This window comes from Haliotis rubra, unplaced genomic scaffold (genome assembly GCF_003918875.1).
Source record: "Haliotis rubra isolate DU_JTF1 unplaced genomic scaffold, ASM391887v1 Scf186, whole genome shotgun sequence".
Taxonomy (NCBI): Eukaryota; Metazoa; Mollusca; class Gastropoda; order Lepetellida; family Haliotidae; genus Haliotis; species Haliotis rubra.
In genome coordinates this window covers 1088447-1106107 of record NW_025765847.1, presented here as the reverse complement: position 1 = coordinate 1106107, position 17661 = coordinate 1088447, and the positions used below count along the sequence as shown (strand labels likewise).

The window sequence follows — 17661 nt, the reverse complement described above, 5'->3', positions numbered from 1 at the left end:
AGCTTGGTTGTGTGTCGGTTTCACCCAGTTCTTTCACGGGCTGATTCCCGGTTAGCAGTTTAGTTTCAACTTAGGAATCAACACGTAACAACGGGACTAGATGGTAATCCCATTAGCTTATTTTCTCCGCCTGTGCTTGCTAATTAAGACCAGAAAGTGGAAGATGTTGGAAACGATCCCTGACCACAAGATATTGGTCCAGCCCGCCATGACAGTTTGATGTTTACTCGGTGATCAAACCCCCTAGTTCAGCCTAGTGTCAGATCATATGAATGGTTCCAAATATAGAACATTTGAGATTAATATTGGCTACATATTCAACATATGACAGACATTCAGAAGTGAAACTGATGATCTGAAAGATGGGGTCTTCACTTTTCAATCTGATAATATTTCACTCGATGACTCTGCAATCTCTCTCTTTATGACAATGGTAAGCCCAAGACCTGACCGCTCTCACTCCACTATCGTCCATATTTCCGAGGCTGGAATGGTTTATAGTGTATTTGATCCACGATTGTTTACCTGATTATGATTGCTTAGCTTGCATTCGTAGATTCCGCTGGACAGAACATTGTTTGTCGTTGCATTCCACTATCCCACCGAGAAACTGTAGGAACAACTTTATTCATTCAATAGAGCATTTGTCATGGTCACCATAGATACCACACTCACATATCTATCGTCGGTTCCGGACATTTTGGAAACAAATAACCCAAATGCTCGACATATTGACAACATCCATGTAGAACTTAGGGTAATATATTTAGGTAAGAGAAGATGGACACCATCAGTGATTTCCCTCTAGTTGATCTGTTGTGTTTATATCGGAATTTATGCTCGGATTTGCAAAACCAAACCAAGGTAGCTTGGTCAAGAAGTTTCACTTATAGTTTGACATGACATGCATGTGGACCCGGTTTTTGTAAATATCTCTTCATCCAATGATGCAATCGATCTCAAACTGTGCAAGTGGGTGTTTTGTCAGACAACCTAATCACATTGTAAATCACCGATTTTATGCATTTGTATTAAAGAATCTGTCTATGTAACTGTCAACAAAATAAACAGCAGAACGCAGACTGCTTGCAGAGGGAGGGAGCCAATGACCTGTAACAGCGGCAGTGTTGGGTCACAAAGGTCAACGTTCGTCAATGTAGGTCAGCTATGCACGTGACAGGTATGAAGAGGTGGCACAGGTCGTGAATAGGGTCAGGTGGGTGCCAACTGTTAACCATCATACTGAGTTGTTCAGCATTAACCACAAAACCCATTAGTGAGAATTATTCTGTATGTTAAAATCTTTAAATTTGTAATGTTAATGTCATATTTTGTTTATGCAGTACCTAAGTGGAAATGCATTTAAAGAACACAGAAAGTATATTTACACTAAATCATTAATCGGACCACCTATGGTTAGAACTCAACAACTGTTAAAGCCCCGTTCCCTCGGACACAAGCACACACAATCATGCACACTCATTGAAGAAAAGATAAAAAGACAAAAGTGTTATGTTTTGATGTCGTTCACATTCCAAATTAAGCAATGCATTTCTAATAGCTTTAAGCATATAGATAGTTAATATTTATATTTTCATGATAATTTTATGTGAAATGAGTGTTTCATGTTACACTATAAGTCGTTGGAATTAGTCAGTGCTGTCATTGTTAAAAGCAGTTATATTTCTTTGAGCATATCTGGCTGGATACTATTATTATCTGTAAATATAATAACAGAATTAAACTTCATCAAGTTCACTCCATTCTTCCACAGAGGAGTCATCAGTTGGAAGTTGGAAGTTGGGCACCTATTGTTTGGTTCTCGAACACTGTGATAGGGAGCATTGTCCATGACAACAAGACCTTTGTAAGGCAGAGCTGGCAACAATTGTTCCTCAACATACTGTGTGAAAACCGTTGAGTTCATTTCTGTATGATAGTCCCTACCATCTGTGCTCTTTGACCGAAATACCAGATCACACCCAGGTAGGAATCCACGGTGGGAACCAGCATGAAGAACGATTAAGCGTTCACCTTTGCTTGTTGGTATTTTCCTACCATCATTGGGATCAGTGGGTAGCCACTGTCTGGCAGCAGAATGGTTTGCATTGACCCAGGTCTCATCCAGATATATAGGTTCGAACCCATCCTCTCTTGCCTGCTTAATTTCTCTCAGATAGTTACACCTTATTTTCACAATATCAGATCTCTCACACATTACAAGTTTCTGGTTTGCTTGTACTTGTATCCAAATTTGAGCAGTAGTTTGCTTAGCATAAACCTAGAAACATTAATGTCGTGATCCTCTGCAAGGATGTGTTTTAACTTTCTTGTGGACAGGTGATCATTTCTAGCAAATAGCCGACATCTCTGATGACCCTGATGTCAAAAGAATCTAACTTTGGATGCCTACCTTTTTGTACAAGGTTTTATTTATTGGTTGTTGGTTTATTTTTCACAATTTTTAGCACGATGTTCTTTTTCATGCCAAGAGCAAAAGTTGTACGTTTCATGTAATCCGACACCTTATAAATCGGTTTGCTACGTTTGCTCTCTTTTTAAAAAAAGTTCAACACATTTCTAATTAAACGTTTAGCATCATCTGAATAAGCTTTCATGATGACAGCTAGAAGTAGTCAATGTGAATGATCCAAACGGTCTATCACTGTGCAGTGCACAGGTAACTATCATGAACTGCACATGCATTGACCTTTATGACCTAACACTGCCGCTGTTACAGGTCATTGGCTCCCTCCCTCTGCAAGCAGTCTGCGTTCTGCTGTTTATTTTGTTGACAGTTACATAGACAGATTCTTTAATACAAATGCATAAAATCGGTGATTTACAATGTGATTAGGGTGTCTGACAAAACATCCACTTGCACAGTTTGAGATCGATTGCATCATTGGATGAAGAGATATTTACAAAAACCGGGTCCACATGCATTTCATGCCAAACTATAAGTTTCGTGTATACCAATGATGTGATATCGTTAAAATATTAGCATAATAGCCAACTCTTTTTCACCGATTTACACTCCTCATCTGTTTCATATTTAGATCTATGCATAACGATTCAGAGAGGCATGCCACTCTCCACAAGACTGTGTGACAAGACTGTTGTCCTCATAAATGTTTATATCAAGCTTATGTCTGGCAATATTCCAGGAACTCTAGCTTCTATTACATACATTTCACAATTTATACGGTACAATCAAGCTTGCCCTTTCTTCAACGACTTAAAAGTGTGCCGTACACAGTTACATATTTTGACTTACGACAGGAGCCGTCTGTGGTACAGGGAACTCTTGCAATGTTGTGAACACTTGACGTCATCACCTTTTGATTGTGATACATAAACATGCCCGTGATATAGGCGAATCTTACAATCGACAAATAGCAGCTAGTTCACATGCATATGGAAACGTTTTTGTGGCTTGTATTTCGTTGTAGCTGTAAAAATCTACAATAGTGCTCCCACAGTTAATGACACTGCATAACAATTATATACATTGTTTAACCTGGTGCGAAAACCACTGACAAACAAGATAATGCCTGCAATACAAAGGAAAAAGAGACCAATGTTTTAATTAAACTGTCACTTGATTTATATAATACGTCATTTGTGTGAATGTCTATCCGCGAAGCAAAGAAACATGTACTGTTATTGGAGGCCATAGTTTATCGAGCTTTATCCTCAACCGAAATATACACATTTGTCAGATTCATTTATAATTAGATTTTTTCCTTCATTGTCTCTAGGGCCGACTGATGACAAGTAGTCTCTCCCAGCATACACCGCGCTCCTCTCCCGTTTCTCCAGGAAGTGCAAGCCAAGCTACAAAGACTCACTCGCAGTGTGAACAACGTCAGAAGCCTTCTTGTCACAGGCATCTGCTAACTGCGGGATTTGACTTTCAGTACGACGACTCTCTTGAACGCTCCTCTGTTTTCGTACTTTAAGGTTTTATATTGTACGAAGGTTATCGTGTTGTGAACTGGTTGTAACTTTGAAGTGCCATCCATGTCATAAGAATGTTCAATACGTGCCTCCTTCTTATGGAACAATAATTAAACACGCCGTTGTTTTTATTGAAACATAAAACTTGGATGCGGTTATGTTTTTAATGTTAGTACAACACAAATAGAACCATTCAAATCACTGTTGATGCAAGGACACGGCGATCAAGTCAGAGTCAAGTTGGTTTCACAGCGACCTCTATATCCATGGCTTTGGCAAGGTTCTTCACGATGACATAAATTTATGTACAAAAACAAGAGATATTGGCAATGTACCCCCAAAACCATGTCGCAGAGATTAAACCGCAATCCTAAATACAATCAAGGAAGGTTTTTCTTTACATTCACAAAAAGTATTCGAGGGAAGTAGAATCAGTACCCCGTGTATTCAAAAGATCAATACAATCAAAGAATTTGCTTGACGTTTTACAGTCTCAATTCTGTCAAAACATTTTAATTTTCAGCTTTGTACATCACTATTCAACATGACAAAGTAAGGGAAGACATGATCGCTGATCCAAAGGTCCTTTGTTCGGAGCATGGTGACAATAGATAGAGGTAGTTGCATTTTCTCTCCAAGGGTTCAGGACTATTTGTATAAAATGAAACCAAATGTCAACTGAAGTTTACTCAGTTAAGTTTGAAAAGTGTTTGGTGTCATTATTTCGAGCTGGGACATCCAATCACTGTTTAAAACGGAAGTACAGTACGACGCCTTGTTGATAGAGCGAGCTTCCTTACAGTGCTGAGGGTGTCGATGCCTACATCGATGATGCCATCACTGACTTTACAGGATTGAGGGTGTCGATGCCTACATCGATGATGTCATCACTGACTTCACGGTGTTGAGGGTGTCGATGCCTGCATCGATGATGCCAATACTGACTTTACGGTGTTGAGGGTGGCGATGCCGACATCGATGATGCCATCACTGAATTTACGGTGCTGAGGGTGCCTCGATGATGCCATCACTGACTTTACAGGATTGAGGGTGTCGATGCCTACATCGATGATGTCATCACTGACTTTACGGTGTTGAGGGTGTCGATGCCTACATCGATGATGCCATCACTGACTTTACGGTGTTGAGGGTGTCGATGCCTCACATCGATGATGCCATCACTGACTGTCGATGCCTGCCTACATCGATGATGCCATCACTGACTTTACGGTGTTGAGGGTGTCGATGCCTACATCGATGATGCCATCACTGACTTTACGGTGTTGAGGGTGGCGATGCCGACATCGATGATGCCATCACTGACTTTACGGTTCTGAGGGTGTCGATGCCTACATCGATGATGCCATCACTGACTTTACAGGATTGAGGGTGTCGATGCCTACATCGATGATGCCATCACTGACTTTACGGTGTTGAGGGTGTCGATGCCTACATCGATGATGCCATCACTGACTGCCTACATCGATGATGTGATCACTGACTTTACAGGATTGAGGGTGTTGATGCCTACATCGATGTAGCCATCACTGACTTTACGGTGCTGAGGGTGTCGATGCCTACATCGATGATGCCATCACTGACTTCACAGTGTGAAGAGTATTGATGCCTACATCGATGTAGCCATCACTGACTTCACGGTGTTGAGGGTGTCGATGCCTACATCGATGACGCCATCACTGACTTCACAGTGTGAAGGGTATTGATGCCTACATCGATGTAGCCATCACTGACTTCACAGTGTGAAGGGGTATCGATACCTACATCGATGTAGCCATCACTGACTTCACAGTGTGAAGGGTATCGATGCCTACATCGATGTAGCTATTACTGACTTCACAGTGTGAAGAGTATCGATGCCTACATCGATGACGCCATCACTGACTTCACAGTGTGAAGGGTATCGATGCCTACATCAGTGACTGCTAAGATGGAAGCTATTTTGAAATTACAAGTTACCAACACAAAAGGAACTTTTCGATATGGTTACTACCGTATCATATCAATATGTTTTACATGAAAAAGGTTGAAATTTGCTTCGTACAGTAATTGAAATGCTACTTTTGAGTAAATGGTATGGCACAGAACCAACTTGAAAGTATTTGGACTATGTAAGTGTGCAAGCGTATGCCTCTCTCATCTTACATAACACCAAGTGTGCAGACCTTATGTTTATCCTGGAGATCCAGCCTTGGCTCTGGAAGCTGCCCGCCGTTGCTGCTAGGTGACTATTATTGTTACTATTGTCCACTGCTAGGAGGTAATTGTTCTTCCATTGAATTTTGGACTGCAGTTCTACAGTAATTTAAATTTATTTGTAAATCCAGCTGATTGTATATTACGATTGTGAAAAGTAGGAAAGTTTCTTTGTCGTTGTTTTCATTTTCGCACTGAAGGCTCGTTTGTTTACAACTTGACACTTAATAAGATAACGCTTAAGACAAAAAACACATATTTAGCCAAAGGGTCTCGCATGCCGTAAATATCAAACTTGTTTTAAGTAAAAAGTAAACGTGGATGTTCGACCCTTTAAATGCCCTCCCAACCACGGCTGTCAATCTGAGTCGTCACAGTATATGATCTTAGCTAAAGACTACTGACATACTATTTCCCAAAGTTGATTCTAAGGCTGACTTTACGAAAAGCTTAAGTTTGACGAAGACATGGGTCAAAGCTTTCATGATCACGGGTTCGCTATTTAGGCATCCGACAAATCCGCTGGTCGTTGGTGACAATTCAGCCTATCAGATGACATGTTGTACAGTACAACCAGAAATTATTGAGAATTTAAAGATTGTACATTTTTTATATTTTTTTCATTCATTACTCACGTATTAAATGTGAATATTAGCAGAACATAACTCCAGATTCAAAGACAGGTGAACAGTTAGTATTTTGTCAAGTCACCATGGGCAGCAATGCAGGCTTCAATGCGGCGGGGCATACTACTGATCAAAGAAGTTAGAAAGTCGTGGTCCATGCTGTTCGACTATCGGACCACCTTTTCTTTCATTTCAGCAATATTTGTCAGATGTTTCTTATTGACACTTTACTTCATAAGTCCCTAAACATTTTCTATTGGATTTAGGCCAGGGCTATAGCTTGGCCAATCTAATAATGTCATATTTTGAGTCCGAAACCAGGCCTGTGAATGCTTTGAACGATGTTTTGGGTCGTTGTCCTGCTGGAAAATCCAAAACTTTCCATAGAACATGTGAGCAGATGGAAGTAAAAGTCCCTCGAGAATATCTGTGTACTGCTCACTGTTCACATATTCCCTTCAAATACACAGAGGGGCGTTGCCCCTAACACAGATATGCCACCCCACAGGTTAAATTTCGGACTGTACTTTGGGCGCTGATACAAAGGTTTTTCAGTTTGTTTGGTCTAGAATTTCAATGTATTAGGAAACAGCCACACAGAACTTTCATCTGAGAAAATCACATTGTCCCAATTAAAATTTCTATGCTGTAAGCACCAGTTCAACCTTCGCTCCTTTTGTTCAGGTTTCATGATCGGTAATGGAATTCCTCGACTTTCCTGCCAACCCATTGCATGCAGCTCAGTTCTAATTGTCTCCTTACAGACAGCCACAGTTCCTCTATCAATCATATCCAGCCTTAAGTTTTCTAAACTCCTTCGTTTGTTTTTAGAAACAAGAACACCAAGCCGCCTCCTGTCACCGACTGTCAATTTTCTGGGCCTACCTGCGCCTCCCTGGTGCTCAGTGCCATATCCATTTGCAATATTTTTCAAAACACGCTAAACGGTGGACAAAGGGATGCCTGTTCTACTTGAAATCACTTTAGCTGATCTGATGTCATTGTTATAATACTCTAAAATAAACTTCCTCTTCTCTAAATCATCCATACTGAGGATCACTGAAAATGTCGTCTGCTAGCAAGTAAACAAAGGGGGATAACTCTTCACAAACTAATGAAAAAGGATTAGCGGAGTTGTCTCTCTTGAATGAAACCAAGCACTTGATAGCTGGTCAAGGTTGTTTATACTAGAAATCCAATTAAACATATTCCTAAAATTCTCAATAATTTCTGGTCATACTATAACTTATTTGTGACAGACTGTTTTGACCTTTCGTTGAAGAGCTTTCAGAAACATGGCTATAAATACAGGTAATCCGCACCAGCAGCGTCGGTGAGAGTGATTGTCTTCACATCCTTGTCCTCCATACATCTTACGCTGCCAAAGACCTGTTATTTTCGGAATACACACTGCAGGCTTGAATGGGTAGTGTTAGGAAACAATTACCGAGCTAGCTAGATAGTTATCAACTTCAAGTCCTCCGCCAGGAAGTAACATAGTTCAAAAATGTTTTTTTTGTATGTGTGGCAATCTCAAATTTTCCCGCTTTTTTGGTATAAATCTAAATAATACATTTCCTCTTCGTTTTGTTCCTAGTTTAATGACAGAGACATGGGAAATTTAATTGTTATTCGTAAAGCAGCAGAATGGTACATACGAGGGGTACTTCTTGTCTTTCCGCAACTCCAGAAGTCCGTCGTCAATACCACAAGCACCCCAAACATCACAAGTCACTCCTCAAACATCACAAGTCACTCCCCAAACACCACAAGTCACTCCCCAAACACAACAAGTCACTCCCCAAACACCACAAGTCACTCCTCAACACCACAAGTCACTCCCCAAACACCACAAGTCACTCCCCAAACACAACAAGTCACTCCCCAAACACAACAAGTCACTCCCCAAACACAACAAGTCACTCCCCAAACACCACAAGTCACTCCCCAAACACAACAAGTCACTCCCCAAACACCACATGTCACTCCTCAACACCACAAATCACTCCTCCATACCACAAGTCACTCCCCAAACACCACAAGTCACTCCCCAAACACCACAAGTCACTCCTCAAACATCACAAGTCACTTCTCAACACCACAAGCCAGGCCTCCCCAAACACAACAAGTCACTCCTCAACACCACAAGTCACTCCCCAAACACCACAAGTCACTCCTCAACACCACAAGTCACTCCCCAAACACAACAAGTCACTCCTCAACACCACAAGTCACTCCCCAAACACCACAAGTCACTCCTCAACACCACAAGTCACTCCTCAACACCACAGGTCATTCCTTAACACCACAAGCCAGGCCTCCCCAAACACCACAAGTCATTCCTCAACACCAGAAGTCACGTCTCCTCTGCACCAAAAGCACCGTGTGTCAGAAACGTTTTAGCTTCCACAGAACTCCGAGAGCGTGCTTCGGGACAACAACAGTTTCCGACTCTCACACGCGAGCAGCTTCACGGTGTAATCCAACAAATACATCCAATCTAGACGAGAAGCGATAGTTTGGCGAGAACTGTAGAAGATAAATTCCGTGTGCACTGGCGAGTTATGTCTTCTCCGGGGCTGCAAATTGCCATCGGGAATAGGTAACATTAGCTCTGGTTTAAATATGCATGACACAACTACAGAAAGGGGAACATCAAAATAATAAAATGTCACGTCCAGAGCAAACACCACCAGCAAGGTGCGTGATGACATGCAATAGCCATACTTCCATGATTTCCCCGCAGATAGATAACAGCTGACACACACTAGACTGGTGCTCTTTCCACAGGTAATGGTGGCGTCACGTGTATTCGTTTGTATGCAGCGGTGGGAATATTTCAGTATATCACAATAGCTACGTTTGGTCATGGCAAACCATGAACAGCGATTCTCGTCATCGGGGAAAATAGTCATAATCGTAATCGGGCAGACCACAGAGCTTTACCACCCAGTGCTCGTTTCAATCATCTGGTGCGACAAGCTTAGTGTGTAATAGTCATTCTTTAGCGGAAGCTGCACACAACCTCCAGCCTCCAACCCTTCCCAGCACCACCTCCAACCAACAACCCTGCCACACACCAACAACCTCCAGCCCTACCCCACCATACACCACCTCCAGCCTCCAACCCTTCCCCACCACACCACCTCCAGCCTCCAGCCCTTCCCCACCACACACCTGCAACCTCCAGCCTAACCACCTACCACCTCCACCTTTCCTCCTGCACCCGCCTCCACCCCTACCCTCCTACACACCACCTCCAACCTCCACCCCTTCCCCACTGCACACCACCTCCACCCTACCTCACTGCACACCACCTACCTCCATACCACCCACCTCCACCTCCACCCCTTCCCCACTACACACCACCTCCAGCCTCCTACCTTCTACTGCACACCACCTCCACCTCCAACCCTACCTCACTACACACACCACCTCCAACCTCACCCCTTCCACCACCGCACACCACCTCCAACTCCTGCCTCACTACGCACACTCCAACCTACAATCCTACCCCACCATACACCACCTCCCTCCAACCCTCCCCTGCCGCACACCACCTCCAACCCTACTCCAGCCCTCCCCCTACTGCCGCACACACCTCCAACCCTGCCTCACTGCACACACTCACCTCCTCCAACCTACAACCCTACTACCCACTGCTCCACCACTGCCCTACAACCCTGCCCACCATGCACCCACCTCCAGCCTCCACCTTCTTCCCACGCCACACCACCTCCAACCCCTGCCTCACTGCACACCACCTCCAACCTACAATCCTGCCCACCCCACCATCACCACCTCCAGCCCTGCCCTCCCCACCGCACACCACCTCCAACCCTACCCTACACACCACCTCCAACCCCTACACCCCTACACCACCACCTCCACCTCTCCAACCCTACCTCGCCGCACACCACCTCCAACCCTACCTCACTACACACCACCTCCAAACTACAACCCTACCCCACCATACACCACCTCCAACCTCCAACCCTACCCCACTACACACCACCTCCAACCCAGAACCCTACCCCACTACACACCACCTCCAAACTACAACCCTGCCCACCATACACCACCTCCAACCTACAACCCAATTTCAACGTATCTAAACCCTGTAAGGATACAGAGAAGGTCCCTGGCTGGAAATGCTCCCCACCACACAAGAGTCGACACACCGACTTATCTGGCCCGGGTTCGGACTCTATTCATACGTCAGTGATGTAGCATAACACCAATACTCCACTTCTTTCACTGCCTTTGTTTGTAGTCTGTAAGAGGGGGTAAGCGTGTCGGCTCTCCTTCAATGACGTGAAAAATTAAAACACTAAATAATAAATAGTCTCGATTGTCCTCATTCCATTAGCGTAAAGAAGCAAAATGAGCATCGATGAGAATAGCAGCAAACTGGAAAAGTGTGAGTGAGTGAGTGAGTGAGGTGAGTTTGAACCTAGCTACAGCTACATTTTACTCTGGATCTTACGATGTAGCAGCGATGTGGAATCTTACCTAGATCTTCCATGTGACGAGGCAAAGCTTTGTCCGTTACGCTAAAACACCCTCCCCTTACTCTAAGTGTAACTGATAGAGCTTTGGAAATCTGATGCATGTTGCTTCAAATGTCGATCTCTATCTTCACAGTCCTTCTTCTCATCTTGTGTATCGATTCCTGTTTGATCTTTGAAAGGCAAAGTGCGGTATTGACATATGTTTGGCTGTAAGCTCGTCTTTATTACAGATGAAACGGATTTATCGAAAAACGTTGTAAAGTTACCAAGAAATAAACATGGACATTTTCAAATCCATAATCCTTGCAAATCAATTCAGTACAGTAAAAGATATATGGTTCAGAACCCAACGACCCATTAATAACAGAATAACTTCTGCGGGCTTCGCGGAAACCTGATTCAGTTAAGTTCACCAGTTTAGACAAATTGGAGTAAATCAGATAAATAAATTGGCCATGTGGTGGCAGAAATAGGTGAAAATGGCCTCCTGGACAAACAGCCATAGCGGGAAGGCGAGCTATTAGTTGCCAGTAGCGACGTAACGGCACGTTCAAGGTGGAACACTCGTCGTAATTAACATGTTAGGTGTGGTCTGGAAAACAAATATATCCATGCTTGTTTTACTTATACATATATTCGAAGGGAATATATACGTACATTTTAATATCATTATGCATCTTTATATTTACATTTTGTTCATGTTCTGATGTATCAGTGATATATACACATGGCTATTAATCAAGCACCTGCCATTTTTTGAAAGACAAGTAGGAGAACGATGTGTTTGACTGGTATTTTAGAAGTAAATGAATAATAAGAAAAGTACGATACTTTATTATGGTATGGTACCTTTCTTAAGTAGGAAAACAGTACATGTTGAATGTGCTTCAAAAATCAAATTCCGCGTAAACGGTATCTTCTGCAGCATATTTTACTCTGATTAGAAACAAAGACAAATCACAAATTGAAGTTTAATAACAGGTAAAATGCAGTCTGAGAGTATTATACAAAACGTGAACATCAGCAAAGTTGCAAAATATGCCCACATTGACTACGCCACCACACTGACTACCACACAAATGGTCTTGTGATTCTACTATAGTTAGCAGCAACAGCGACCAGGAGGTTATTAATTTAATTAAAGCGAGTTTACAATCCAACATGAAGTACAGAATGACCGAGTAGTTACTGAAGTTCAGTAAAATCCAGTAGCACAGTAAGTATACTATTGCCATTAGTAAATTATGAGTAGCAGATAAGTAAATATCACTAACATAATTAACATTGTTGACTATCTGAATGGGTCGTTCTTTGAAACATGAGGGGCGGTGGAGTAGCCTAGTGGTTAAAGCGGTCGCTCGTCACACCGAGGACTCTGGTTCGATTCCCCACATGGGTACAATGTGTAAAGCTCATTTCTGGTGTCCTCCGCCGTGATATTGCTGGAATATTGCCAAAAATGGCGTAAAACCAAACTCACTCACTCATTGAAACATGAATCGTGATATCTACTTACTGAGTTTAGTCATCGAGATAGGCGACTTCCCACTTAGGTGTGGTCTGGAAAACAAATTGTTTCACAAGGATATACGTTTTTACCTAAATATATATTTGAGTGAATATGTAAGTTTACAGTTTAATATCGTTGTGTACCTTTGTGAATGCAAATTGTTCATCCGTTGTTTAGGAATGTATCTGATATGAAATCTTAAACATGAATCGAGAAATAGGTTTAATGATTCAAGTGAATCTACTGGTGTTTTAGTAACAGAGGCGAGAAGGTTATTAATCAGCTAATTTACCATCCGGTTTGGTGGATGGCACACCGGTTGCGAACAAAATATATTAAAAGATATTACTATGTCCATCCAAATGTGATAAAATTCTCCTCATTGTTAAGTAGTAAAAATCCAGTTCTTCTACAAAATATTTCAATGTTCATTTACTATGCTATGATTACCCGATCTAAATTCCTCTCAAATGTAACATAACTTTATGTACTATAGGCCTGTGGCCTTCTCAGTTCAAATAGAGAGAAGAGGCATCATATTTCGGTTTCTGCCTGAAGACCGAACACCTCACTTCAATCAATTGCTACCCGTCACAACATGAATATATACACTAGATTGTTCATACGCTGACTAACAAACAGTTATAACCTACATTCACATGAAGACGTGTGTTTAGAGAGTTGTTTATTGTCCTATCCAGAAACGCTTCGCCCTGTTTATCTTCATAAGGACGGAAATCTCCAAGTAACAAAATGATTCTGGAATGCAAGCTCCTCTCGCTGTTCAAATCTTACTGCTTAATATTCCAATACGAGGAGTTGAATCATTTCCTGGCATATATAATTAAAGCAGTTTCTCAGTTTGTGCAAGACATTAAACAACCTGTACATACGACTGTGTTTGTGTACAGCGATGATAGATCTGTAGTTGTGAATGGGAATTAATATAAAACATATACTGTGACAATAAGGTTTAAACTATCACGACAAAATATTACAAAAGATAAACATGTCTTACAATTTATTCAACAAGTGCATATCCACAGATGTTATGTAAGAATATTCTTTTTAAGAAATCTCTTGAAAAGTAAACTTACCACCCACATGCTTTGCTTAAGAACAGTTACCGAACATAGATTCGTGTGTAATACATCATTGCTGATGTACTGATTGAACGGATACATTATCTGGATAACATCAATTCAAGCTCTGGGGCTACTTTCTTCCTGACCGAATAACATGTGAAAGAACTCATGAAGTATTCTTAAAATATAATCTATAGAATCGTGACTTGAGTGTATTACTGGTAATCTCATAAACGCCCTGATATCGTTATACCACACTCCCATTGCGCTCCTGCAGAAATCTGCAAACATTATAACTTCCAGCCGCAAGATATAGATCACAGTCGATGAGCGTTATGAATTGGTGTGTGCTGGTCGTGGCAGCTGTTGTAATAGCTACAGACAAATAATCATTTATTTCAGCATGAAATTGACACCAAGCAGATTCTGGTATCGACAAACCGGTTTATTACAGGTATTAAATCCATACTGCACACAGAAAGTGTTATGGCCTACCGTTAACGAGGGTATTTTTATAGTTGCAGTGCTAACAGTTGATATTGGATATTTGTGATTCTATTCTCAGTCGTCAATTATAATGAAGAACAAGAACAATGTATAATTATTGCACTGATGATACAAGTGAGCATTTGTGTTGTTCTAGGGGGTATTTAAAGATATTCACGGGAATCGTACAGGAGGGGTTATTTTAATGCTTCGTTCCTTTTACCATGTTCAGTTATCAGGAACATTGCTGAAATAATTAAAATCAGCGCCTTTCTTTCACACTATTAGAATTAGTCATTGTTCTACACACTGAATTATACAATCCTCGCATTACTCACTGCTCGAGTCGTGTTCCTTCTAGTCCACAGACATCACAGCCGGCTGTAAGTATTACACAGAGTCACTCTTTGTAAATATGTCCCGACATACGATGTGCTACAGTTCCTTATAGACACCTGCATAGATCAACGAATATGATATAACACACGTATCACTATCCCCCATCCACCGTCCACCATCAACATTCATACACATCAGAAATTATATTTGTGATCTGAGTACACTTTGACTCCGATTTAGAGAAACAGGGGTATTTCCACAGATCAGGGAGGGTATACTTTCTCTTCTGAACAGGCTAGGAAGTCTATCCTAACAATACCTTTGTTCTTTATGCTTATCTTTATGCCTGTGTGTAAGGAAGCAAACTAAAGTCAAAACATGTGAAGAGGGCTAAGAAAAATCTATATGGACTTTAGGGGATATGACATTATTTAATGAGGCTTGTCAATTTCCAACACTCGTCATTTTGGACCTGAAAACAACTTCAAGCAGATGTGTCAAGAAAGGCAGGGTTTTTCTAAATTGACATTGACAGGAAATAAATATTTGAACACACTTCAAACGACAAGCATTGTTTGGGAAGCCGACATGTTTTGTCAGGATCCACTCATCACTGGAGGTCAAGTAAAAGAGAGGGAGGTTAAATCTGCGGGTGATTACCGCACTTCTTCAATAAATAATCACATGATTACTGGCCAGAACATCCTCGAAGCTACCAAAATAATAGTCACTGTTTTATTTAAATGGTTTTGTAAGGTAATAGCAATAGTGTCATGGTAATTAATTTTCAGAATTTCTATTCACTATTATATGCGACATTGAACCACATACAAGCGTACAAAGAAAACAAATGAGTATTTTTAAGACAGGGCTTCATCAAACGTAATCTATCTATATATATCCCATTCTATCGAAAGAATGTAGATTATGTTCACAAAGCCCATGCAAGAATTCGCGGAAAGCCGTCATATTGTAGACAAGTCTTCCTCCAAACTGTTCAAGGTCACGTGTCAACGTAAAATTCTTGCAAATGGGTTAAATAACAGTTTTTTGTTTCCAGTTTACCAAATGACCATCCGACGCGATAGTTTAACATATTCCACTGGAAATAGAAAGACAAAACAAACACTCAATATAAAGTTTCTAGCATTATCTGAAGAAAGACGAGCAGTTGCTGTGAAAATAGCAACTGTCAAACGACGCCCGGGTTGTTTTGTGCTGTGTTTGCAATGAAAAGTACTTCAAGTGACTCTGATGCACGACACTGGCGAACGTTCGTCTTCATGAGGACGTTTGTTCTTTTGCACATTACACAGGAATCGTATTTCGTCAGCCGACTTCAAAGAATTCCGTCAAAGTGGGCAGCTGAAGATCTCAAACACGCGATGTTATTTATTATGAATGATAGGTCATTGCACAGAATTATATTTAATAAAAGCAAAAGTCAATTCCAGTCATCACGAAAAGTTATTTTCATATTTTCTTTGCAATAAAATAACATTTTCCGATGTAGCATCACTCCTTGAAACAGTATTCAATTTTATTTATTCAAAGAAAGTGTGAACATTTCTGTGAAAAATAATAGACGACACTGAATACCTAGAATGTTTTTGAATGCTAGCTTCATCTTTAGATGAGAAACATAAAATATTTGACCTGGAAAAAGGTTAATCCCCCCTAAATATGTTGTTCGCTAACACAACAATGCTCCAATTCAGGTTGCGTATCATTAACAATGTTCATCTAAGAAAAAATCTGTTTTTATTCTGCATAGTTTATAATGTTCAATCATCTTTCTGACCCTACGGTAGGAATAGGATTATCAGATGGCCAGAGATGGCACATTATTGATGTGAATAACTTCACTGAACGTCCACCACTACACAGTTGTCAGTCGTTTGGTCAGGGAAACCAAGAAGGTGAATGTCTGGACGACCCAGGGTGACTGAAGATCGTGAAGACATGACACTACTGAGGCTCACTCGACGACAACCATTCACCACAAACGCTGTTCTGAAGAACCATGGGCTACCATTTCGCGGTGTTCTACGAGAACAAGAGAGACGGTTACAACTCTAGAAGGGCCATCAAATGTCCTGTTCAGAGCGATCATCAACTACAAGCGCGTTTGGCTTGGTGTTTACAACGGCTACTCTATAATCTGCGGATTGTTGATGAAGAACACATAGAGAGGTGATTCCTACTACGTGTGATTGATGCTAGAGAATTTGTAGGCAGCGAAATATAGCATTTGCAGCAGAAAAAACCCATTATGTTGCCTTTGGTGGAGTTTCCGTCATGGTGTGTGGATGTGTCTCTCAAGACTGTAATAAATTTCACTTGCGCCAATACGTTGGAATTTGGCAGTATATCCAGGAAGCGATGGAGTCCAGTTGATGTCCCCCCAAATCATGTTGATAATCATCCTCTTGGCACAAGACCTGTATTTATGGATGTCAAACATTGGTCACACCGTCCTACAGTGTCAGCTTTCATTCAGAATAGTGCAGTGAATCACCTTCTGTGAGTCCAGACCTGACACCCCTGGAGCACATCGGGAGTTCATCGGGCGACGGTTACAAGCACGTGTACCACCTTTACAAAATCAGCGTGAGTTGGAAGCAGCTTTGCACAAACAAATGGATACAGTTTCCTCTGCAACGGTACTACATGCGACGTAGGGTACAGACAGGTATGAAAGCACATGGAGGGTACACTAGATATTGATTGAACAACGTTTCCAGGCTACAAATATGTCTCATCATCAAGACGCCATGCTGCCTGATCTTCTCTATAGCTCCATACCTTTACCAGGTATCATTCAGAATCAAAACTGATGATTTGTGTATTGTGCCATATTGATTATTAAAACGTAAAGGAAACTGTCCATTTCTCTGTTTTCTTGATGTCAAGACATGATCTTATAGAAA

General features: G+C 41.4%; 1 protein-coding gene across 1 annotated transcript; it reads left to right on the top strand.

The window, feature by feature from the left end:
* The first annotated feature begins 8447 nt into the window (after nt 1-8447).
* LOC124273924 (extensin-like) lies at nt 8448-11025 on the top strand. Its single transcript, XM_046709266.1, has 2 exons — nt 8448-9183; nt 9809-11025. The coding sequence occupies exons 1-2, from the start codon at nt 8448-8450 to the stop codon at nt 11023-11025; spliced, it is 1953 nt and encodes a 650-aa protein (XP_046565222.1).
* Nucleotides 11026-17661: the final 6636 nt, after the last annotated feature.

What these genes read in the sequence shown, in the direction of transcription:
- LOC124273924 (XM_046709266.1), top strand. Translation starts at nt 8,448, where the DNA reads ATGGTACATACGAGGGGTACTTCTTGTCTTTCCGCAACTCCAGAAGTC. An exon ending in TCCTCTGCACCAAAAGCACC is followed by an intron (nt 9,184 to 9,808) that starts GTGTGTCAGAAA and finishes GTCATTCTTTAG; the next exon opens with CGGAAGCTGCACACAACCTC.